Here is a 25,627-nt window from a genome sequence, read left to right as displayed (position 1 = left end):
AGGGCTCTAAGAAAGGTTTCTTCCCTGTATTTGTTGTGTTGGTGACAGAAGCACTGCAAATTGAACACACCCACATTTAGACTATCAGTTCCCAGTAGTTAAAACGTATTTGTGACTCCTCTGTGTGACAAGTCCACAGGTCAATAAATCCCCTTTGTTTTTTCTCTTTTATTGAGTGTAATTGCTAAGGGAAGCAGAAAAACAAAGTGACATGTTCTGTATAAACAATTAACTGTATCTCGAGACCTATCAATATTAAAGAAGTTTTTTTCCTTATAAAACAACGATTTTGCTGAAAAGTAACTCATGATTTCTCAATAGGAACAAAAGACATAAGTAAAATAAAGTGAGGTGTTCCGCCATCATAATAGCTCAAAGGCTGGAGAAGTAGAACACAATATTGGAATTGCTAAGTAAAGAGCCATAGATTGAAATATGACAGTAATGTTTAACTAATCATTCATGCTGCTTTTCAGAGTTAGCAAAACTAGCCCTTACTGTTACCTTGCAAGAAGCTCAGCCTCGCTGCACCCTAAATAGAAAACAACCATCAACTCATGTGGTTGAAAGCGCATAATGTCATTTAGGGCTGAAATGTCAAAGTGCTAAATACAGAATTTTGCACATGCATTCTTCTGGACAACTTTTGTACAGCCAAGGCCCCTGAACTGTGCATGTAATTTTTGAAACATTCATATGCAGTGGGTTAACTTGCATACTGGCTGAAGCCTCTGTGGCACATCTCTGCAAAGTTTGTAAAGAGCATTTGTTTTTTCCCTTTTAGTGCCTTTTAGATTGGCAGATGACTGTTCAAGTAAAAGAGGATTTTTTGTGTAAATTGTAAAGAAGACTTCTTTTTTCCTTCTCCCACACCTATCTCCCCACCCCAAATATATAAATAGCATGCTGAGTCTAAGGTTTTGGGTCCTCTAACAGGACATAAGAAACGGGTCTGCAGTTTATTTTTTCTTATGTTTTATAGCCCTCCTGTATTTGTTATCATTCCCTCCTCCACCTTCCATTTTTTTTCTTGCTTCCTAATCAGCATTTATAGGGTTTTTTAAGCCCTTATGCATTCTTTAAAAATGAAAGGGGTTTGATGCTCCCCTACTTTTCACTTCTGGGGTCACCGCCCTCATGTAAAATAAGCATCTGTGTGGATGGTTTTTCCTTGTGGGAGTTTGCTCTAGTGTGAAGAGTGGTACAATAAAAGAGGCAGCTGCATTCCTTTAAGGTACACACACAGACATGTGAATGAATATCTGGCTGTTAAGTGTTGATTCTTGGGGATCCACCATCGTGGCTGTGCAGCAGCCCTCTCTCCCTGACAAGACGCAGGAACTTTCAGGGCCGTTGGATTGCTGTGGGGCATTGTCAGGAGGAAAAGGGGTAGTCCCACTAAGAGTAATCCTACAAATAGAACAAACTGTGTGTGCAAACTAGAACTAAGGGTTTTAGGTATTAGATTCAGATTTGCTAAATCAGCAGTGAAGTATTGTCATCAGAGCCAAATTTGGCATTGACAGAGATTTGAAGCGGCACGAACGATGTGGGTGCAGCCACCAGATGGGCTGCACTGCTTTACAAATTATTTTGCCATATCAGAATTTTCCTAAACCAATGAAAGAGTGTGTAAGGAACAGTTAAGCCTCTTGATATGGGCCAAGTGACCTAACAGCTATTTTCTGTTTCTGGTTTCTGTACACTTTTGGTTTAGTGAACTGTAGTAACTGCCAGCATCTGCTTCTATCTGCTTTGGGTTTGCATATCAACTACTCTGCTCCGTGTTTGCGCCTTTTACTTACAAATATCAGTCTCCATACTAAATCATCATTGCCAAGTAACCTTCCATTCTTCTTTTCTATACTGCCCATCTAATCACCAGCTACGAACACACAGCTCCTGCCTGCATGCCGTCAGAATGAGTCTGAGCTGCTCAAACCTCAACTCCAGCCTGAACATGAATTTTTGTCTCTGCAGGAATAGCAGGGGGGAAAAAAGTCACCAGGGCTACTACCAGTCCTCCTCATCGTTTGTATTTATATTTTGGTTCAACTTCTTTTCTCCCTGGAGATTTTGATTCCACCAGTTTTGTTTGGGTTTGATTGGACTTGCTTTTTTTTTTATTGCTCTCCCTCTTCTCATTTTGTTTTCTCCATTCTTTCATTGGAGGCAATGAGCCGTCCAGCGGTCGGAACTCCCCTGTCCCCTATCGGCCTGACAGTCGCCCTCTCACTCCAACTTACGCTCAGGCCCCTAAACATTTCCATGTTCCAGGTAGGAGCTGGCACTGTGTGTGTCTCACTGTCCTGTCACAGTGTAGAATGTAGCCTTTAATGTAACTTCTGTCTTGTCTCCATCGTTTCACACCGTTTACCATGGGTTGCACCCTCAGGGTTTGGAACTGCTTCTGGGCTCGCTGAGAGGAGTAGTGCCTTAAGAACGTGGGGGTTCATTGTGATTTTTACCTATTCTCTTGGTCAGGTGTTTCACTGTAAGACTGCTTCATTTTTTAGGGTCTGTTGATGGTCTGTGAGCTGTATATGAGCTATGTAGGGCTTGGTTTTTCTCCCAGTTGCACCAGCTGAGCACCAGCGTAGCTCTGCTAATTTTAGAGGAGTTGGTTTTGATGCATATGCAGAAAAGAGGTTGAGTGATGTAATGGCCAGTGAGCCATTACATGTGTTGTTCATTCAGATTGTTGTGACTTGTTTCAGTCTTGAACCCAACAATTCTAGTTTAGTGTTCCTTTCTTTTTAAAGCACGTGAGGTTGTTTCTTGTTTTGTGCAATGGCCTGGTGTCCTCAGAGAGATCTGCAGATCCACATGAACATGTGTGCCTTAGGATGTCCTTTCTGTAGAGGACAGTTTCTGTTTTGAAGTGAGCTCCACAGTTGTTCCAGCATCTGAGAAGCCCATGTGTCTTGGATTTTGATGGGATGAGCTGTGTGTCCCTAGGGTTTGGACATGCATCTGGTTGCTTCAGCACTAGCTGAAAGCCTTGTTCTATCCAGTTATTTTCAGATTCCCTTCAGCCTGGTGTTCTTCCACAGTGCAAGAGGTTACTACCCTTCCTGGTCTCCTCAAATCTGGCAGATAAACATTTTGTGCACACCCCCTTTCCATCAGGGTGACCTGGCTTGGCTGAGGTCAGCTCTTTAACTGCTTAAGCTCACCTGGCTCTCGGTGTCTCGCCTAAACTCAAGCCTAATTGCATGAATAGCTGTGAGAAATGACCTGGAGCATCGTGGGGGAGCTCTCCTCGCCAGCTGGCGTGGTGCAGCCACGGAAGGAGCTGTGCTCCCATTCTCCCTGGAGCTTTCTGGTGTCCATGTGCGCAAAAGGACTGCATGACTACCCTTGTAATATTCATACCTGTTTGCTGGTCAAGTGGCCATAACAAATCACACACAGGAATGAAAGACCACAGTGTCTTTGTGTGCACTGAGTTTGCCTGTTTATTTAAGGATGTAGGGTTCTGCAGGGTATGATTTGCCTCTGTTTCAGTAGGTTTTTAGGTTTAGCTTTCCTTCATGCCAAAGGCAAAGTTGTCTCCTGTAGCACTTTAATTGGATCTGTGATACAGTGCATGTGTTTCTGAAATTCCTTTTCATCTTCCATTCTAATGTAACTGAAAACTTTTTTCAGGCAGAATAAAGTAGCAAAATGGGTTTCTGACATTAATTTTCTAGCTCCCTGCAGCTCAATTTGCTCTTCTAATAAGATTTTGGCACATTTTTGCACTGTAGTGCTGATTTTGGATTAGCTTTTGTATTTGTAGCTGTGCCGAATACACAAAGTGTTGGCTGGGATGGGAAGGTAGTTTAGAACGAAATGGTTCCTGTCTTAGATTATTATTTGTAAAAATATGGTATCACTTAGACATGCTGTAGATTTACTGCATTAGAGTTCTGGGGAGTGTTTTTATTCTGATTTACTTAGGTAATATGCAATATGGTGGGCCTTGCATAAAAAAAATCACAAAAAAAAAGGAAGAAAAACTGTCCTTGTGGTTTGAGAATTAGTAGCACATCAGTGAACACTGCATAAAGAATCCCTTTGACTCACTGAAGTGTGGCTGTTGTTGCCTGTTGAAAACAGTGTCCTACGTGTCTATGTTGTTCTCTGGATTTTGAAGTGAATTGTAGGCTTGCTGCATTCTCCTCTGTTCCATCCAGCCAGTCAGTTGGAAAGAAAATTGAGCTGTTCTGACTGAAGCACAGTTTTCCACAGAAGTCATTTGGTGTGGTTTTCCCCAAATGGCTTGTATCTTCACCATTGAAATGTCTTGCCTGCTTACATTTCCTCTCTTTTATCCCACTTTAAAATAAATGGTTCATGAGTTGATGCATCCACATGTTATGGAATCAGCTCCAAAGGACTTCATACCACACGTCTTTGACTTTTCACTTGTTCTTATGTTTTCTTTTCTTTAAATAATCTGGTTTTGTATAATACTAGAAATAGCTTTCTGGCTTTTTCTTGTGCTATATCCTTGATTTGGTCTGTCTGTTGCTTTAGTGGTGGAGTTATCTTTATCTAAAACTGAAGCAGTTTTCACATCCCCTTTTTTCTGTTTCTTAATATCACAGATCAAGGTGTCAACATTTACAGGAAGCCTCCCATCTACAAACAACACGGTAAATGACCTTTCCCTTTTTATTTCAACACTGGAGTGTCAGCTGAATTAAAGGGTGTACAATTAGTGAAAAGCATTCAATTTTTACTTTCTAAGCATAAAAATTTAGTAGTCCAAGCTTGAAGTGGCTGTAATTGCATGTCCTGGAAAGTGATTATGTTTTAAAGCATGTTGTTTTGTTTGGATTATATGGTTTAATCTTGCCATGTGGATATTAATGGCAAAATTGCCATTAGCTGGGATTTTGCTGTTTGCATTATGATACCTTCCAGCATTTCTCTTCTTTAAGTTTCTATTTTAAGAGTATAGGTACTGGTCATGTTAAAGTGGATTAACAGTAGACTGATCTCTGACAGGGACTTCGTGAAATATCCTTATTTTAAACAGACACAGTACAATAATTTATTTCAACAGCAAAGATGGAGATGTTATAATCAGACTGGAATTCCACATGTACCTGTGGCTTTAAATAAGAATCTTTAATTAGTGAAGATACTGTAGGTGACTTATCACTGAGAAGGCTAATTTGACTCTCAGCCCTGTGGTACAGCTCAGGTAGTTTGCTGTACTTGTTTTTCCAGGCGTTTGGCTTCTGAGTTGGACAGCAGTGTTAGTGCTCTAAGCTTTTTGGTGTTGGTGTTGTTATAGCAAGTCTGAAATGCAGGTGATGGCAGGAGCCCATGGCCTTGCCTGTCTGTAATCCCACGGGGAAGGCTGCATTGTAAAGAAGTGTGTTCACTTCCCTCCTGCTGTGAACAGAAAGCTGTGCATACGAGATGTTTTTTATTTACCTTGGTGAAAGACAGATTACTCCACTATTTATAGACTGAATTTGCATCCCTTTCCAGATGTTTTATCCAGTGGAATGTGTTTAGGGTTAAGTAGCAAATCAGCAGCACTACAGGGCTTAGATGAACAGTTGGCTGAGAGCTGGGATGAGCAGGAAAGCCCACAAATCCATTCTGTAGTCAGGAGTGAGCACTGCAAATTACACTGCTTCGGTATCACATCAGGGTTTTCCTTCTGTCTTTTTTAAGTTTCAAGCCATATGCTCATTTTTGAAAAAGTCTTAACATTGTTTCTGTTTATTTTTATGGTTTTAATGTATCTCCTCACCTTCCATTAACATGTGAATGTTTAACCACTGACATCACCAATTCTAATAAGTAAGTACTGTTTGAAGTCATGCTTTTGTAAACTCTGACCAGCTTCCTCCATGCCTGCAATTATGCTTAGAGTTTTCCAATCATCAAATGCTCAGAATTCCCAATGATATCTAACACTGATGTTGCTTAACTACCTGGAACATGTTGGATGAGCAACACGGTGCATCACTTTGTTAAAAGATGTCTTTCTGTGTAAAAAAAAAAAGAGAAAAGGAAAGAAGGGTCCAGAACCCTTGCTTCTGATACCATAGCCTCAATAGCAAAGGTGATTTGAGCTAATATTTTCCAGCTCAGAGGTAGTTAAGGCTGGGTTTAATGTAGACTTAATCCTATCAGATTTTTTTTTTCTTTTTTAATGTCGAGAAGAGAAAGCCATAATGCACGTCCTAACATGCTTTTACAAGGCTTTGGCTTAAAATGGAATTTAAGTGGAAGCACCACTACTGAGCTATTTTATTGGTGAGGTTCATTGTTTGCAAGTGCCTTGCCCTGCAGAGGTGATCTTAATGGAGTTTAGTATTTATTAATAAATTCAAGTCTGTTTTTTCTACTACTGCATGCTCTAAGCAAGGGCATGCAGCATGAAAAAAATCCCCTAGTTAAACATATTTGTTTCAGGTTTCTTTTCTTCTTTGTTTTGCAGCTTTTCACAGATAAAATAAGAAATAATTAGCATCAGTAGTGTTAGAATTTGTACTGTTAGTCTAAATTATTTATTTTCTTGCCCTAGAAGGAAAACATGTTAGTACATAAATATGAGTTCATCTTCATAAATAATCAGCTGTCCTTAGGAGATATTGGCAAATACTGTTAGGCTGCATTTTCTTACTCTTGCCTAATCATTCTTACACCGTGAAACCCTAGTAAAATCCAAAGCTGATTTGGGGTTATTTTGGGGTGGGGTTGCGGGAGGAGAGGAAGGTTTGATTCCAGCCTATTGGCAAGAGAAAGGCATTGCTTTGCTTCAAACTGCAATTGGAAAAGCAAAACATGAAAATGTTTGCTTTTGAAAACTAACTTCTTGTAAAGTATAAATTTTTGCCAGCTTAAGGCTGACCTTTGTACTGCTCCAGATTATTACATAGCTAAGTTCCCTGATTGCCATCTAGATGCAGCTGCCTTGGCAGCACAGAGCAAGTCCTCCGAGGATATCATCAAGTCCTCCAAGTTCCCAGCAGCTCATGCACCAGCACCCAACGAGATACCAAAGATTGAGACTGACCACTGGCCAGGCCCTCCCTCCCTGGCTGCCCTAGGTATGCAAACACAAACCATTCAACTCTGCGGCTCGAAAGGTACCGGTGCCCAAGGACGTGAACGTGTAGGAAAGGTGGTGTCCACAAAGGTGGTGTCCAGATGCTCACCATGAAGTGCAGTTCTCCTGGTGAGACCACTGAGTGTCTGAATCTAAAGCTATTGAATTGCACTGAGAATAAGGGGTTTTGCTAAAGGACTTGGGATTGATCACACAGATATTAACCCATAAGCAAATTTTTTGAACTCTAGTGCGGTAGCTTAAAAAGTGTGGTGTGTCACACAAGCCTGACTTCTTTCAGTTATTCTATTTAATCTTTTAGTCCTAAACTAATAGCAAAAATTGCACAGAAAATATGATTGTCTCCAACCACATGACTAATTTCATTGCAAGAAGCAACAATTGAATTGGAACTATTAACAGACTAAATAATTCCTGATTTTCAGAGTTACTGTTTCTACAGACTTTGTATTTTTCTTCTGTGTTTTAGCACTACACATATTTTCTTTTCTTTAATCCATGTGCACCATCAATTAAAATTTTTTTTCTTTGTATTTTTTTTCCTCTGTTATTTTTTTTTATTGACCCCTATAGCATAAAATAAGCTATCTAGCCCGGTTCATTCCTGAAGTCATGTCTGAAGCACTGAGGTGTTGCTTGTTTCAGGTCTCTGTGAGGGAATGTATGGCTTTCCTAACAGTGGGATCTTCACAGAAGTTCTGGGAGAGGAGACACAGGGTGGGAGAACTCAGAGACCAGTTGAAGGGGCTGCACATTCAGCAGCAATTTTTGGAAAATGTCCTTTAATTGGGATTGCAACCTGACAAACATGTAGAGTCCCTGAGTCACAGGGATAACATCAACATACTTGAAGCTCTCTCATCTATATACTTGAAATGTGTGCACATACTTTAAACACTGAGTTTGTCTAGCACAGAGTTGGTAAATAACTATATCAGATAAAGCCCTGTGCAGAAAAAAATAGAACTGCTGTCTAAATGCTTGCAGGAATAGCACATCCTGTGTATTCATGGAATTGTCCTGGCATCCAGACTGGGTTATTTCTTAAGAATATTTTAAAAAGAATTATTCAATAAAAACTAAAGAACTAAAATGTACAACACCTGTGCCTTAATTTATTTTAGCTTTATCCAGTGGATTAAATTATTTTATGTCATTTTAGACTAAGCCAATGCCTTGTTTATTCCAAATACGAGCGTTCATGTAGGAGACAAATGTAGTTTAATTTTCCATTTGAAGTGTTAATTCAGATTTGCTTCTCTGGATCTAGATAAAAGTGTAAATGTAAATCAGACTTTAGGTTTTCAGCTGTGATCCAACTGCTGGTGTTATTAAACCCCATGTTTCTAGAACCAGCAACGTGAACTCCTTTCTCTATTACATTGAATCCCGGCTTTTGTATGCAGGACAGCTGCTTGTTTTGGAACTCATATGCAGTTTAAGTTCTTGTTTAGTTTATAACAAGCCTGATAACCATAGGGTAGGCTACCCAAGTGAGTTTTATTAAGAGGGAGTTTTGAAAAAGTCTTTTGACTTTGTGGGAAAATGTTGCTTTGTTTATTCAGCAAATAAAACTGACCAGTACTTTGAACTAGCATTGAGGTCTTTGAGCTGCAGTTGAACTGATGCCCAAAGCTATCTCTGTGCTGTGGTTTTGTGGAAGCAGGAGCTGACATGAGACGCAGATCAAGTGGAAGGGAGGAAGATGATGAGGAGCTGCAGAGACGCCGACAGCTGCAGGAGGAGCAGCTCATGAAGGTGGTTATAAACTTGTCCTCATGCTGTTTCTGAACACCATCTAATAAATGCCCTTTGCTTTCTGTAAGCAATTTTTACCACTGTCTTGGTCAGCTTTGTTTTATTGATATGATTTTTAATTCCCATTTGTAGCTCAACTCTGGTCTGGGACAGTTAATACTGAAGGAAGAGATGGAAAAGGAGAGTCGCGGTAGGTCAGCCCTTTCTGCCAGTCGTTACGATTCTCCAGGTAATTCATGGAGACAATAAAGCTAATCATGAACAGTGGATAGTAAACACCACGAATACACATATCAAGCAGTGTCTCAGAAGAGAGACAGCTGGGAAGACTGCTTGATACGTCTGTATGTGGTGATCTGCCCTGAAAGAGTGGCCTAATTCGTCACCTGGTTTTGGTGAGGGGAGGACTGTTGTGGTTGTTCTTAAATTAGAAGAAATATGAGGCTGAGGATTTTCAGGCAATTTTGAGGAGAGAGCTGTTTTAATATAGATGAGGAGTGGGGTGAAGTGTTCAGCGGCTGTGACATCACACACATGCTAATAGGCTGGGTTATTAAATTACAACAACACATTTTGCTTAAAATGGTGGTTCCTATCCCTGTTTAGCCTCTTCTCCTAGGGAAAGAAATTCAGCAGTATTGACCAGTGGGGCTGCATATTCCAAACATAGCCAGTGTTTTCATCTGGGCTGACATTTTGATTGTATTTTGTTCCAGAGCAAAAGCACAAGAGTTAACTTTGGTTAATTGGTGACTTAGATTCTTTGCCTCATTGCACATTTTGATGTACAGCTGTGGCCTTCTCACATGTCCAGAGAAGGGTTTGGGGGTTTTATTTCACTCTGTTCATTCAGCAGCCATTGTAACACAGAAGCTGTACTTTGAGCCAAGAAGGGACAAGATGGGTCTCTCTGGAGTCATCCACTGGAGCAGCTGCCAAGCAAACTAAGATTTCCTTGTGTTCCCTGTTTTATAAGTGTGTTGCCTTGATGGCCTTCGAGAGGATTCCTGTGGCTCTCCCTCACTGTCTAATTTTTATGGGGTCAGAGTCTACCTGCTCAACTCAGAGCTTATGATTTTTTTATTAACCTTGTAACAGGTTGGAGAACTTTATTTGAGATGTGTCCATCCCTTTTTGCAAGGACAATCAGTGCAGTCATCAATTGCCTTTTGGAATCTGGGGTGTCTTTCCCAAATCTGATGTCATGGCTGATCAATGAGCTTTTTTTTAAATCCAGTGGAGACCACCTTGATTTTGAGCCTAGAAAAATCAGTGTCCCTTATTAATGGCCTGCCACCATGGCACGAGAAAGCTGTTTGTAATTTACAGAATGTGTGGAAGTTTCTGTTGAGTTTGGGACTGAGTTTCTTGAAGTCAGTGTGTCTCAGTTAGTTGTGTATATGCCTGGCTCTTTTAACTGTGTATTTTGTACTAGGTGATTCCTCAAGTGTTCGGGTTTTTAGTTTCCATGGGATTTTTTGAGTAAAATATTTTCCCTTCCTCGTTCAACAGCACATGCTTCAGCCTCCAAAACTTCTTCTCTCCCTGGGTATGGAAAAAATGGACTTCACAGGGTAAGAAGATGGTGATTTTGAGAAGTGAAAGGTGGCTTTAATTATCCATGGTATTTATTTCCATATCAACTGTATTGGATTTTCAGTTTGATAAATGTTTCTTATAAAACCACCTGAACCCAGACCAAACCTATTTTCCCCTCCCACAAACTACTTTGCTAAAAAGGCAAGAAAGCAATGCAAGAAATACTGTAAAATTGAGGGGGAAATAAAAAAATTAAAGCAATTTATTTCTCCCCATGTACCAACCTGCTTATAAAGTCATGAAGTGTGAATTTATGTGCTCTTTTCCTGTTACAGCCGGTCTCTACAGATTTTGGTCAGTACAACAGTTATGGAGATGTGAGTGGTGCTGTAAGAGGTAAGGATGAGGAGCCTTTTACAGTCTATAAATGTAAAAATGTTATAATGTTTGATCATTTCTGCTGTTTTATATTAAGGCTGTGGATGTGATTACTTTGTATTTGCTCAGTACTTTTTAATTTTCTCTGGCAAACTCAATTAACTCAAAACATTTCAAATACCTGCTAAAAATGTTGGGTTTATTTTGCTGAATCTGCCGTGTGGAACTAATCCTTGTTTATGCCAAGGGACTGCTTTAGCACTGGATCAAATGGAAAGCAAGTAATGTGTATACTATCAGGAAAAAGACCTTCAGTGACAGTGTTTCCTTTCTCTGCAAATGGCCATTCACTGTGCAGTCTGAAAGAATGGGAAGTGAAGAAAGTGAAGAAAGGGAGATCATGCCCTCTAATCCTCATTGCTGCTCATGATCTTCATTATGATTTTGAGCTGGATGTGATAACAGTCTTGCCAAATAAAAATTGACAATATTATTTATGAAAGTTACGAAACTTGGAGAGTTAAGGAAAAGGACTGCAATACTTGGAGTGTTCGACTCTACAAACCAAGTCCAAAATTAGAAATGTTGCTGGCCTTAGAGAATCAGATGGGATTTTGGAAAAATCAGGTAGACAAGAAAACAGAGAAGGAGTCTCTGGTAGATTGTGACTGATTCCTGTCCTTCCACACTCTAAACCTGATGAGATTTCTCTTTTTGCTTTTCAGATTTCCAGGTAGAGTACGGGTTTTCATCAATCAACTGACAACAGAACTTAAAGCAGCTACTTGTTCAACTCTGAGTTTCTGCTACAGGGAAGGGTTTCCTAAGACAATAGCTTTGATTTTCCTGCATGTTTATGCATAATCACCAATGTAGATTCTTATCAACAAAATACAGGCACAGCCTTGGATTCCTCCTTGTTAACCTCCCCAGAGCTGAGTTGAGACAGCTCACACCAGTTCTGTGACTTGCTCTGTAAAATCCACTGTCTGTTCATATATGAGTTATCTGTAATAGTCTCCTCTGGACACGTGAGGGTGGATTTATTTCCAGCCTCTCTAGTACTGTCCCCAGAGACACATAGAAAGTCTCTTCCGGAGGCAATTTTCTCTCAAACCAGGAGTTTTGAACTCCTCAATTTCACCGTGGAATTTGCTGTCCAGACAAGATGGCTGAGCAGTAGTTTTCTACAGTGCTGCCATCACAGATGAGCCAGAAAGAAGTGTGCTTGCAAATATAAACCTTTTAACTTCAATTACTGCTTGCAGGCATTTTTTCAGAATGGTTTGAGTCTGCCTGGCTCCTCAGCACAGTCACAATATGAAATGGCAATTTAAGAAAGAGTTTCATTACTTGGATAATTTTGTTAATGGCATATCAAAATCATGATGATTGGAAAGAGATTAAGATTATGGGAAGGGAGCAGAACTGTCCATGTATTGTGCTCCAAATGTTATTTCCTTAGATATAGTACCTGTGTCAAAACAGCACCTTTTTATCCTATCCCTGTTTATGTTCATAGTAAAAATTTCCCATTGTACAGACAAAAAAAAAAAAAAGAAATCCCTCAGCTGATACAGTAAATTACAAGAAAGAAAGCCCAGAGGTGTAAGAGTGCTTTCTGTGCTGTTGGGTGGGATCTGAGTTAATGCTAGGGAAGAATTAGAGAAGAACTTTACCTAGTCACTGGGTTGGGAGAGGGCCCAGCACTCTCTTGGAGTGCCCAGGTCCCCCTGGAAAGTGATACTGGTCAGCTCAGTGTGGGGCTGTCACCAGCCTTAGCAGGGACAGGAGCTGTGGTGGCTGAGAGGACTGAGGATCCCTGCCTCAGAGGTGTAGTGAACAGTAGCCATGGCAATGATCGATACAGTAAGACCAAGAATTAAGGCTTGAAGGAAGTCTCAGGGCAAATTCACCTTTGTCTTCACCACTACTTGAGTGCCTTTACCCTCTGTGTGTGTAACCTTTGTGTCTGATGTATACCTGTATCCGATGCAGTCCCTCCCGGATGGTCATGTCCCTGGAATGAGAATGGACAGAGGAGTATCTATGCCTAACATGTTGGAGCCAAAGGCAAGTGCAGATGTTATTCACTTTCCTTCAAGACACTGAAGGTTTTACTGTGAAATGCAGATAAAATATGGGAAATGTCTTAGTTCCCTTGTTTTCCTTTTCTTCACCTCAGTCCCTGCTCCTTATGTGCCAATCCTCTCCCTTTGTTCTGGGCTTTGTTCTGCAGGTGTTGGTACTCAGGCAGGCTGAGGGCAGCCCAGGTGTGCTTCCCGAGTTAAGGAAGCCTTTCTAGGGACAAAGTGATGGGTATGGAAGGTGCTCCATAGCTGGTTCTCTGTCAGGCTTTCACCAGCCAAAGCACCAGGCCAAACTCAGTGGGAAGGTCTCAGATCTGCCCAGTTTGAAAAGGGCTGCAGAATATTGTGGCTCACAATACGCTGCTGAGGCTGCCTTAATGTAACAATTATGGAAATACATGGATCTTTGACTGGAAGTAAGGTACCTACATGTCTGTCTGGATCTGTTCCTTAGCTCTCAGCACTGTTAACCTGAGACCTGTCCATAATGTTGAATTCCCTATACGAGAAACTCTTCAGGAGATTCATTGGAAAAAGAGGCAATGTCTGCTAATTATAATTTAAGATACAAATTATAATGCTTTTACAGCTATGTCTGAAGACACCTGAGTCAAAAATGAATATAATATATAGAGGGAATTCAACCAGGGCTGTGTTTTAAATCTTACAACTTTATTGCCGGTGAACCTTCCATGAAATCATGATTTTGCCAAAGTTACAAGGATCATAATTCCTGCAGTTAAGTGAGGAGCTCACTTTGCAAACCAGATTACTTCTTGTGCTTCCGAGTCACCTCCAGACAAACTGTACAAGGCAATAACCCTGGCTTTATAAGCTGAGACCCCAGTGCACTGTGCAGTTACAAGTGGTTTTATGTATTACATAAATAAGACCTTGGGGACTCCTGAGATACTACTTTTTATTCCAATTAATTTCTCTTTCAGTGCAATAGAAATTATTACAGTCACCACTGCTGTTGATGTACCCAGTGATTTGGGATGCTATTTTGGGTGACAAATTCTGTCAGTATTATTAATGACAAAATTTAATTATTCTTTATTAATTATTATTTTAATGATAAAAATTATGGGAAATTTCCTGAGATAATAGATCACTTTCTGTTAATATTTATAAAGGTGATGCCAGACACTCAGCATGTGTGAATTGGCACTGTTTTTATTCATGTCAGTGGTTCAACACTAACTTAAACCTGATAAAGCAAAATAAGCCAATTCAGAGTCAGCATGAAACACATGAAAAGTAAATAATAATCCTAAGAATGACCAAATCTTACCAAATGGTTCTCCAGAAAGGACAGAATTTGTGCATCTTGCCAGCCCAGATTGAGACATGCCTTGTTATGAATATTTAAATATAAAATGTATTTATGACCATAGATCTTGACTTAAACTCTGCCTGTTTAAATATGAAAAGTTACATTTTAGTTTCCTATAATGCTGTTTATGGTAGCCATTTCCAGTATCAAACATAAACAATGTAATTCCAAGTATAGACTTAATTGTACAATTGTGACAATGTCAGAATCTCATAAGAATCATATCTTACAGTTGGTATGTAAGCATACATTATTTAAATTATTATTACTTACAATAAACTCAGTGGTGTGTTCATTGATGCCTGAATGTTATTTATTATGTTTTTGAAAAGTTCATTGGGATAATTGTTAACAATGGAATGAACTTAATTGCTGAGTACTGCACAAAAGTTGATTAAGTCAGACTTCTGATGTTGAAATAATGTAATTAATAGCACTTGATAATAGCTCAGCTCTCTCCAGGAGAGCTTTGATGGTCTCACTCGTGTTCCCAGTGGGCAACTAAGACAAGACCCATAAATGACAGTAAAGGCTGAGCCAGTTACCACTGAAGTTTTCAGAAAAACTTCATTGACTTCAGTAGGGGTTGGATGAGGGGTCTGGGAATGCTGCTCTCCTGCTCTGCAGAGACAGGCAATGAGAAAGGCTCTAGAGATGCTCTGGCAGACAGAACATGAGCTCTCCTAAGTCATTCCAGGCATGGAAGTGTCCATCCAAGGAAAAAAAAAACCTTAGAACAGAGTTTTATTTTCCAGGGATGATTCTGGAAACTGATTTTGAGATTTTCTAAAATCCTTTCTAAGCAGCACTGTTTCTGTTAGTTGTTCAAATTCTTTAACTGTCTAAAAAGGCAAGGAAAGTCATGTGATAAATTCTACTGAATACAGTGGCCCCCACTAATTAATATCTTGCTTATTCAGAGATGCTGCTTTTTTCACATACTTTCATGTTTTAGAAGTCCACTCACTAACTGTGTCTCTTTAGGGCCATCCACACTCTGGCAACCATTAGTCAGACCAATGAGTGACAAATGCAATTACCTTAATAAATTTTTACATTGATGGATGAGGAAGTATATTGCCTAGAAAGGACTCTGCCTGACCAAAGACAGCTGATGTGTTTTATACACAATAAAAACTGTGGCTTTAAAATATAACGCAGTTCAACGCTAAACAAGTTCTGGCTCTGTCCAGATCAGCCTGTCTTCCATATAACTTTAGGAAAAAATGATAAGAAAAAAACCCCCTGATATTTGCTTTGAAAAAGAAAATGAATATTTGTGTGTTTATGAAAATGAGACACATTTTGTTCTGTCTGCTTTAGAATATAAATATAAATATCTCTTTTTCCCCCTTTTATACATTGTTAACAGATTTTTCCATATGAAATACTCATGGTGACCAACAGAGGGCGAAATAAAATACTAAAAGATGTAGACAGAACCAGGCTGGAGGTAAGAGAAGCAAGTTCCTAAATGCTCTTTCCTGCTGAAGTTGTTTGTTGTTTGTGAAAGCTGAAACACTGACATGCGGGTCCTGAGAAATGTGGGACGATTTCTCAGCATTAATCAGGGAAAGATGAATCAGACATTGGGAGGAAGCAGCTGCATCTCCTAGAATGATCTCCCACACCTCTGTCTCCCTGCTCATAGACTGAGCTTCTCACAATCCCCTTAGGTTTCCAGGCATTTCATTATATACTGCTGGATTTGCTAAAAGCCCCAAATTGCACAAGTTTCACAGGATCCATATTGGAATGGAGCAATACTTTGTTCGATCTTGGATCATCTCTTAGCTAAGAGTCTGTGTCAGCCATCCTTGAGGATCAAAAGTCTAACTTTCTTTAACTCATCATGAGTCCTGTGACTTAGTTAGACTGGCTGATATCCAAAAACACGAGGATCTGAATCTCTGCCAACAAACAAATAATAGTTTACAGCTTTGTGGATTAGGAAGACTTAAGCAGCCCAGTGGAATGCTGGGGACGCTTATGTTGTTTGTAGTCAGTTAATCTTCTGTGGAGATGAATGGGAGGAGCCACAAAAATGTGGGTAATTTGGGTAATAATTTGGGTTTATGCCCATTTTTATTATTAGATATGTGGTCACTAATCAGAATTCAGTGCTGCATTAGATTAGTGCTGCAGGGAGACACTTTCCTCATCCAGTGCACTCCAAAGTGGCTGAACAAGAGGTAACTTGTGCACAGGACAGCACCAAAAAGTGTTTCATTAGCAGTAGAGAAGTGTGCTGAACAGTTAGGCTGGCCAGACATCTTCCTTCTCAGAACTTGGAGCATGTCAACCTTCAGCCCCTCTGCAGAGCTCTCCTGAAAACCGCGGGTCTGTTTGGATTTCCATAGGCAGAGGTGACTCGCTAAAGCTGGGACGGGAGTGCAGGAGCTGGTCTATCACTGCTTGTTGGATGGCTTCACACCAATCATTTCTCTGTCTCTTGCTTATTCAGCAAGTGAAATAGTTCCCTGATTGATTCCTTGGGCACCCAGGTCCATGAGGACTTGGATATGTGTATTGCCAAAGCATTATTTTTTTCCAGCAATGGCTCTTACACAGCGACATTAAATCCCTAAGGCACTCCAACCTCCTGTTGTGTCTCTTTGGCTTTGACTGACCATTGCCTTTTCTCCTTTTTTTTTTTTTTCCTTCCCTCCTTTTTTTGTTTTTTAAAGCGTCACTTAGCACCTGAAGTTTTTCAAGAAATATTTGGCATGACGATACAGGAGTTTGACAAGTTACCTCTCTGGAGACGCAACGACATGAAGAAAAAAGCAAAACTCTTTTAAAAATCTCTCTTTAAACAAACCAACAACAAATGATGCATAGAATATTGTATCACACAGTCCAAACTGTTTGGAAGCAACTACTTATCCACCAAAAAGGGAAAATCAACATAGTGGCACCTCTGTACACATCAGTTGAACAAGATGAACAATTGCCCTCCTGGAATGCAGGGAGAAAATACCTGGGCTCAGAAACAGCAATGCTAGTTTTCAGAGGTGTCAACCTGTTACCTGTTATTATACAGGATAGAAAACTGTTCTGTTCTTCTCCCTCAATGATACTCCCTTTACTTCTCTCCACAATGCGATGGACTTTATTGCTAGAGCCAGGAAGTGCCCTTAGGATGCCTTGTAGACTAAAGTAGTTGTAACCACTCCAAGAACTGGAAGAGAATATATACATATATAAATATATATATATATGTATGCGTGTTTGCCTGTGTGCGCACATGTATTTATATCTCTCCATCTATCTCTGTGTGTGTGTGTGTGTGTATGTGTGTATATGTGTGTATACATGGAGAGGGACATAGGTAGGTCTGTAGGGAAGGAGGAAAAGCCCCTTGTAACTTATCCACGTGGTCACATTAAGGCTTTCACCCAACTGTTTCTTACTTGGCACTCTTTTGACACTTCATGTAACACAGCCTGCTACGGTGGGTGCTCTGCTCACCTACAGGACATACCACTTGGATTTCTGGAAAATGGACTCCTTGTAAATATTTGCTAGGGTAGAGGAAGTGAATTGCTGTGTGTGTTGTCAGTCTTCCCTCTTCCACACTTTCTGCTTGAATTAATAAGGCTGGAGCTTAACCAGTCCTTTGAATAATTTAAAATCACTTAAGTAATGGGAATGATGGAGAAGAGTCGGTTTTCTTGTAATTTACTCCAGGAGGTGGGTGGATGGGCGTGGGAGTGACGGAGTGAGAAAATGCTATTTTAAGTGTACCCTGGTTTTCACCCAGAGATTTTAGGACAAACTCCCTGCTAGTAATTACTAGTACAGCTCATCAGACTGCAGTGGAGTTGTAGGATTTTACAACGGCAGGGAGGATGGTTCTCTGCAAGCTAACATGCAAATTCATCCCTCTTAGGGAGGAATGTTTATGAATTTAAAGGTACCATCAAGGTGCCAAGCTCTGCCAATAGAGGCTTTTTGATTAAACTGCAGTAGCTGTTGTCAATATGGCACAGTGCATGGGGCCAAGCACTCATTTTAGTTAATTTAGGTTTTCACTTGTGCTTGGAAAAGAGGGCACAGACTTTTTTTTTTCTTTTCCTTTCTTGAAGCATCAAAGCTCCAGCCTTGGTTATTTTTATTTCCCTTTGTGCCTGACTTGGTTTTTGAAGACAGAGTAATCATGCAAGACAGTTTCTGAGCTGCATTGAACTCCTTATTGCTTTCAGTCTTCTTCCAATATGCTGCAGCTTGAAAAACTGCCTGTATATACCTTAACTGCTTCTGGGCAAGTCCTATACAGAGGAGGACATGAGCACCAAAGTAATTGAATGGATGCATTGTGACTGCCAGGTCAGCTTTTTCTCTTCCTTGGTGCTTAACTGCCAATGCGTAACTGCACTAATGAGCCTGTCTCCTGATAGGAGAGGGACATTTAGGTTCTGTGTCTGTCAAAGAATATCAAGGTTTCCTTTTTAATGCAGAAACTTCAGGCACTGGAGACATCAGAACCTTTGTATTTTCTGTTATATGAGACATTGGTGTTAAAATCTGGAAGTCAGGAAGGGGAAACAGTCCCGTGTAGTTGTGAGATTCAGTATCACTGTGTTGAGTTCTCTGTATCACCAAATTACATTTCATCATGAACTGTGCAGGACAGCCCAAACCCTGACTCTTCTTTGCTGGTTTAGGAAGTCCTGTTGTGACAGATCACTGTGGTTCCTTTGATAAAATCTGAGATGAAGATTCAGTGTGTGAGAGACAGAGACCAGGGCTCAGCACCTGCTCCATGTCCCTAGAGCTAAGGGAATTTGGGTCTGTGGGACAAGCTGGAGAACATGCCACCATGGAGATCTGGCATCACCCCCACTGAACAGAAGTCCCTGGGGACACTGTGACACACACTTGAGAGTGAGGTCTCTGGGTGGTACGAGGTTGCAGCAGGGATCAGTGTAAGATGTTTCACTCCATTTTTCAGAACATGCATCTGAAAGGTTTTTAGAGGAGCTCTGAGAAGTAAATGGGAGTGTTAGGGGCTTGGGTAGGTTGAGATGCATTTCTGAGTGACTGCTGAAACCAAATCCTTATGATGAAAGAACAGCAGTGTTTTACACTCACAGACTTCCTGAATGCTGTGGTCTCAGAAATTCAGTGTTTGGTCACCTGCAAGGTGTGGCTTAACTTTGAGATGAACATTTGAGTTTTAGTGCATTTAACCTATTAAAATTCTCCAAATTGTCATCCCACATCCTAAAGACACTGAAACTGTTAGGCATCACAGGTATTTTAGTCCAAGTCACCTTGACCATACCCCTTTTAGACCTGAAGAGTTGCTCTCTCAAGGATGTGAGCTGCCAGTCTGCATTTTTCTGTCCCCATCTCTAGGTTACTACTGAACTTCTCATAGCACATCCGAAACACACTACCCAGTCATTTCAGAAATGACTAAGCCAGGTTGTTTTCTTACCTCTCCCTCCTATGCAAAAAAAAAAAAAAAAAAAAAAAAGAAAAAAAAAAAGAAAAAAGGAAAAAAAAAAGAAAAAAAAGGAATTAAAAAAAAAAGAAAAAAAAACCCTCAGCTGTGAAGGATGGCATGGTAATTTGGATCTGCCTCATCAACTGAGAATTTAAAACTGCAGCTGAATCTTGGGAAGGAATGAAGAGAAGCCAGCTTAGATGTTGCAGAAACAATTCATCTCTGATTGGATTTTTGGGTCGCTGCTGGCTCCCATCTCACTGGTGTGGAGCAGTCAGTCAGTTCACAGCCCTCTACGCTAAACTTACTACTGCTTTATTCCTCACTGAGAACATGAAGGGTTTTCTGAGCTTCAGTTTCATGCCTACAGTTAATTCCCAGCCACCTACATGTAGACACACCCCAACAGATCATCTGTCCACAAAACCCACAGCTGCAGCCAGCCAGGGGGGCGGGAGGATTTCTGCAGTGGGCTCTTAGTGATTGTCACTGCAACATTTTCTGTTCCTTCATCTGGTCTTCCCACCTAAAAAGAAAATGTAGCCCCAGGGAGAATTTTCTTTGTAAGCAATTAATCATTCTCCTGGTATCCATTGAGTAGCAGTTCTTAGTAATTCCCCTCTTTGATATTCCCTTGAGACATGTCAGGAGTTGGACTAGGTGGTCTTTAAAGGTCCCTTCCAACCCAAATCATTCTGTGATTCTATGAATATGCCTTAAGTACATGCTTGTGTTCTTCTATCTCCTGCAAAGCATTTAAGCTTCTGACAAATTCCCATCCCATCAATGCTATCAACAGAATGTCATTACCAAGATGACTGAAAACTGATTGCTTTTGTCTTCTTCTTTCTCCTTTTCTGCTTTAGGAGCAATGTAAGAACAAGGCCCAGTCAAAGTGTTGCAGAATAACCCCACGTGTACACATGGGATGATGTACACATGGGATTATGTACACATGCAGGTCCTTGAGCACAGGTGCACGTGTGGCACACGCCCTCCCCATTTGGAGCCCATTAAATATCGAGTGTGGTGTGTTGTGGATGTACTGCAGTGTGCTGTGAAAGGTTAGGCTGGCAGAACTCAATAGCTGTATTTGGGGTAAGACATCTCTGTGGCTCCAGTAGTGCTTTTACTTCTGTCAAGACAGATGTCATCTCTCCTTACAAAGTCCTATAGTCCCAAGTCTGTGGGCCAGGCACTGAAGTGCTTGCTGCCCTTTTCCTGTTGTAGTTGGGAAATCCTTTCTCAGCCATGAAGTTCATGTGTCCTGCTGTTCAAGGGAGGTCACCAGCAGCCTCTTTTGTAAAAGTTTGCTACACTGAAGTTACACATATTTTGAAGTGAATCCCTTTCCACAATCCCTTTGTCTCCTCACAGGGTAATATTGATGGACAGAGAAGGGTTAAGGTCTGGGAAGGAGGAGGGCTGGCATAAGCTTGATTTCTCCAGGGCTTGCCAGGGTGGTGTTTGGCAGGATTAAAGGAAAACACTAGCATGAGCCTGTAGTACCTGTTTCAGACTGTGGGGAAGTCAAGTTTGGAGTTCATAGCATGTGAGCACCCACACTGAAATTAATGGTATGAGGCTGTTAGAACAAGCAACAGGAAAATTAGGCCCCAGAATGGTAAAAATATGAACATCCTCTGAACTCATCTTGGAATGACTTATTTTGGCTCACCCTGACTTAGGAGGAGATGTTGGCATATTTGGACCATAGCCTAGTAGAGCAGACAAATGAAAACCACCCTTTCTCTCACTCTGTGATTCATTGCTTTCCTCTGGAATGTGTTTGTGGAGGAGGATGTCCACATCCTGAATGTTACCTACAGCAGTGAGGAACACCAGTCAGTGATAATGACAATTCAATAAAACACTTGCAGGAAACAAGAATTAAGCTCATCTGTCCCAAAATGCCACTCATCTTTCCATGCCAGAGGGATGCTATGGGCTTGTCTCCACTGCCCCCTTCCCCATTCAGTTCTCCCCAGGTCATGGTCTGGTTTGTGGCCCTGTCAACACACCCACTAGAGTCCAGCACAGTCTTCAGGGTAGATGCTTAGCAAGGGCTGGTCTTGACAATATGTGGTACATTTTTACCCCATTGCTGCAAAATGAAGAGCTGGAGAGAGCTCCTGAGCACTGTGACAGTAGCACAATGCGCCTTTTCCCTTTAGCATGGAAACACTCCTTTCACTGTGGGCTGCAGCACTGCTCTGGCTGATCGGTTTTGCCTTGTGATTTCTCCCACACACCTTTTTTGTGCTTAATAAAAAAAAAGAAACGACAACAACAAAAAATCCATCACAATGCAAAGATACCGAGTTTTCAGTGAGACAACTCTGCTGGCAGGAGCTTTGTGATGCCCACATTTGGCAGAAGTGTTATTAATTTTAATGTAAGCATCAGTGCAGGAAGTGGCAATGTAATTGGCCATTAATGTTGTTTGCCTGTATGCAAAATAAATTATTTGTTGCCCAAAGGGCTTCTAACAGGGAAGTAGATTTCTGCTAATGAGTTGCTCAGAAATGCTCGTCCTTGTGAAGAGGGAGTACTTCCATGTGCACTGTGGTCCTTTTGAGGTAAAACAGAGATGACAAAGGCAAACAGTAACCTGTTCTGTCAGGATCACCAGAGTTAGTACAGGTGTTGGTCCCAGGACTTGCAGAACTGAGGCCCACAGGATCTTGTCCCTGGGCATTAGGAAATGCAGCATTTCAGCAGCAGAAGCAGCTGTGGGAATCCCAGCGGTGCCTTACCAGGCTGAGTCTCTAGCTCCCTTAGGATGCTTTGACAGGTCCCACTGGACATTTGCCTGGGCTTTTGTCACGGAACACCTACAGAATGCACTTCCCCCCAGATGCAAACCCGCTGGCAGCGGTGGAGCCTCTCGCTGGCACCGCACCCCTGGAGCCAGGGAAGCCTCTGGCTGCTGTGTGTGCCCACAGCGAGGAGCTCGGTGTGTCACTCCCAGATCAGCCCTGTCCAAGCAGTGAGGCTTGGTCGTTGTGGACAACTCTTCCTGTAAGGGGGCCTTACAGCTGGGGGCTTTTTTTAAGCTTTGGAAACTGAAACTAATTTTTTAAAGGTATACTTTCCTTTAAATCAGTAGATTTTGGCAATAGAATTTTTTTATTGTTTTATTTTTTTTTTCTCCTCCCTCCACATGTTACAAACCAGCGTTTTGGGGAGGTGTCCCTGTGTTTTCCATTCATCTGTCTCTTTTTCTGAGTCTCTGTAAAAGTGAATCAATGTCTTGTCTGTACAGTAAGTCTGCTTGTATGCATAATGAGAAGTTGAGCTGGGTTGCTGTTCTGTACAATTAGTGTTTCCACTGTCATACTGCAAACAGCACATATTGCACTCCTGTGCCACTGTAATCTGCATCACTGTTGTACTCAAGTCAATGAATAAAGTTTGGAGCTTTATTCTTAATTCCTGGATTCATGTTGCCTCATTTATTTTGGTTTTTCTTTTTTCATTTTGCAGAGTTATAGCAAAGTTCTCTTACAAAATAGGATGTGTGCTCAAGAAGAGAGCTCTCAGGTGAGATATGAGTGATCAGAGCAAGACAGATGACAGTTACAGGTTTGAAATTTGTCACAAGGCTTCTTGTAGCTAATCCACTAGAAATAGATACTCACTAGAAATAGGTATTCGTGCAAACCACATAGAAGTGTTACTTGTCAGTTGTGGTTTAAAATGACCTGAGATACCAGCAAGGTCAAATAGACCATGCTGTTGTGTCAGCTTCAAAGGCTAAATGGTTTCCTTTCTTGACCTTTGCAAATTCAGCTACATTGTTAGTCCCCATCTTGAAAATGGTTTATATTTAAAGTTAGGTGTTTGCTCAATCATCTGGAGTTTAAACCTGCCTACCCTTGGTGTGGGGTGGAAGGTGGGGGATGATGCCATCCAAGGAAATTGGGTGTTTATCACACCCATGATGTGCTGAACACCTGGGCCCAGCAGACCATCGTGGCAGCACAATTAAGCACGTGGTGCTTCTGAGGATGTGATGCAGCACAAACCCTGCACAGTCCTTGAGCATCCAGAAAGCCCCTGCAGCACCAGGATCCATGCCCTGCAGACACCAGGTTCTTCATCTTCTCTCCCACTCCTCAGCCCTCTGAGACTCCCCCCTCCCCTTCCCCTACCTTGATGCTCCCCACAAGTTCTCTCTCATGACAAAGGTAAAGCTTCCCCAGGGTTTTACTTCAGTGTACTGTGTTGAGAGTGTTTAAGGACTGAGTCTCCGATGAGATGAGGACTCAGGTTCCTGCTTGGAGAACAACAGCTGGAGGATTCAACACCACCATGAAGTTACTCTTTAGCAAGGTTCGTATCTGCCTGGATTTCTGCTGTGTTGTGTGTGTGCTGAGACTTGCACAAGAGAAACTTCTCTGTGAACAAATCCAGCAACCTGGTGGCAGTTAGACGTGTCCTTTCTTTGGATTGCATCTCGGGGCATTTCCTGTTAAACTCCCTGGGCATCTTCACTCCTTTAGGAAGTAGGGAAGGTCTGTGCATGAAGTACCTGCTTAAAAAAACACAAGTGAAAGTCTATGATTTGGCCTTGGGACTTTCTAGACAGTTTCCCAAACATAGAAAAAACTCAAAACCCAAAGTCTCCCTTTAGAATCACTCTGTCTCTTGAAAATCCACCAGCTGGCAGTCAGCTCCCTCCCTCAGCAGTTACAGTGCAGTGCCAGCCCTGGGACATGTCCTGCCAGCCCAAGCTCTGGAGATCCCAAGCAGCAATCCCAGCTGGGGATCATTGACCTGGCAGTGTCATGGAGCAGTTGCTCCATTACAGCCTCCCCCAGACCAGGGAACATTATCCTGACTGCACTTCTGTGTGTAGAGCAAATTCACAAGGATCCATTCTGGTCATCAGCCCCACAGTGTGACAGTGCCAGCCCGCCTAAGCACATTCTAAATTTCCCTCTGGTTAAATACACAAGCCCACTGAAATCAAAGTCTAGGATTGCTATTTTTTTTTTTTTTAATTGTTAGCCCATTTCCCCCTGCTCCCCTCCTCCCCACAAGTAATGTGAAGTTTATGACCCCTGAGTAATGACTGTGGAATGCTCTGCATCCTACAGCCATCTCGAGGCATCTGGCAATGGGAATCTTCACAGCATGTAAAAAATACACAGATAATACCATTGTAAATAACTCAGATCAAAACAAGTCAAATGTCAATGCTAATTTGCTGTCAAGTATAGCCCAAGACCACTTCCTCCTGCAAGAGGAGAGACCCAGTTCCCAAGTGTGACTTGCTCCCCACCAAAAGAAGCTTATTCTCCACAAAAAATCTCTCCAAACTGAGTTAACAAGAGTGGAGTTTTTTCTCCTTACTGTTTTATTTTTTCTGTAGCTTTTGTGCCTGTCTGCTGCAGAGTCCAAGGCTGGGAAATGAAACTTCAGTTTTGCCTGACATTTTTCTATTGTTAAAAAGGACTCTTGGGAGAGATATTTACTGTTTTCTATGGCTCAGTCAGAGGGCAAGAGAGAAAAGTTGTTCCAGGAGTCCCCATTACAAAGCATTTTTTCACATAGGCTCACTTTTATTTTTTAAAGGCTGGGAGATTAAAGAGCCGGCAGCCCTGGAACAGGAAGTTTGCTGTACATCCAAAGGTCAGGTGGGTCTCAGACAGCCTCTGCTTCCAGCTCTTTTATATACACACTGCAGATTAAAATGTACATCCCAGGCTGGATGTAGCCATGGCAGTGACGGGGGCCCACGGGTTTGGGGGAAAGGAAGAGAGGGGAAGCAGGAAAAAGCAGAGCACAGCCTCTCCTCGGGCTGGGATTTCATAAGACAAAGCACTGGGTGGCTGTTCAGCCAGCTTAAGGTATTCCCACGCCCCCACAGCTTTTTCCTGCCATCAGATATGTCAGCATGACTGCTTGTGGGGTCACTCTCAGTGACATTCGGGAACTAATCCTGCTTAAAAAAACATTTTTTACTTTTTATTTTATTGCATAGCATC

General features: G+C 41.5%; 1 protein-coding gene across 12 annotated transcripts in view; it reads left to right on the top strand.

The window, feature by feature from the left end:
- ABLIM1 (actin binding LIM protein 1) overlaps positions 1-23,066 on the top strand; it is a 193,983-nt gene extending 170,917 nt beyond the window's left edge. For 6 of the 12 annotated variants that reach the window (XM_069020080.1, XM_069020087.1, XM_069020076.1 and 3 more), the window contains exons 14-21: positions 2,173-2,277; positions 4,593-4,640; positions 6,915-7,061; positions 8,748-8,839; positions 8,972-9,068; positions 10,352-10,413; positions 10,714-10,774; positions 11,482-12,733. In XM_069020080.1, the coding sequence (XP_068876181.1) occupies positions 2,173-2,277; positions 4,593-4,640; positions 6,915-7,061; positions 8,748-8,839; positions 8,972-9,068; positions 10,352-10,413; positions 10,714-10,774; positions 11,482-11,519 (650 nt within the window). In that variant the 3' untranslated portion in view covers positions 11,520-12,733. Of the gene's footprint in view, positions 1-2,172; positions 2,278-4,592; positions 4,641-6,914; positions 7,062-8,747; positions 8,840-8,971; positions 9,069-10,351; positions 10,414-10,713; positions 10,775-11,481; positions 12,734-12,754; positions 12,830-15,554; positions 15,636-16,869 lie in introns of those variants that run through there. The other 6 variants (XM_069020088.1, XM_069020081.1, XM_069020079.1 and 3 more) reach the window with 6 other exon arrangements.
- Positions 23,067-25,627: the final 2,561 nt, after the last annotated feature.

The sequence above is a fragment of the Aphelocoma coerulescens genome, chromosome 6, assembly GCF_041296385.1.
Source record: "Aphelocoma coerulescens isolate FSJ_1873_10779 chromosome 6, UR_Acoe_1.0, whole genome shotgun sequence".
Taxonomy (NCBI): domain Eukaryota; kingdom Metazoa; phylum Chordata; class Aves; order Passeriformes; family Corvidae; genus Aphelocoma; species Aphelocoma coerulescens.
This window is presented reverse-complemented; position numbering and strand designations above follow the sequence as displayed.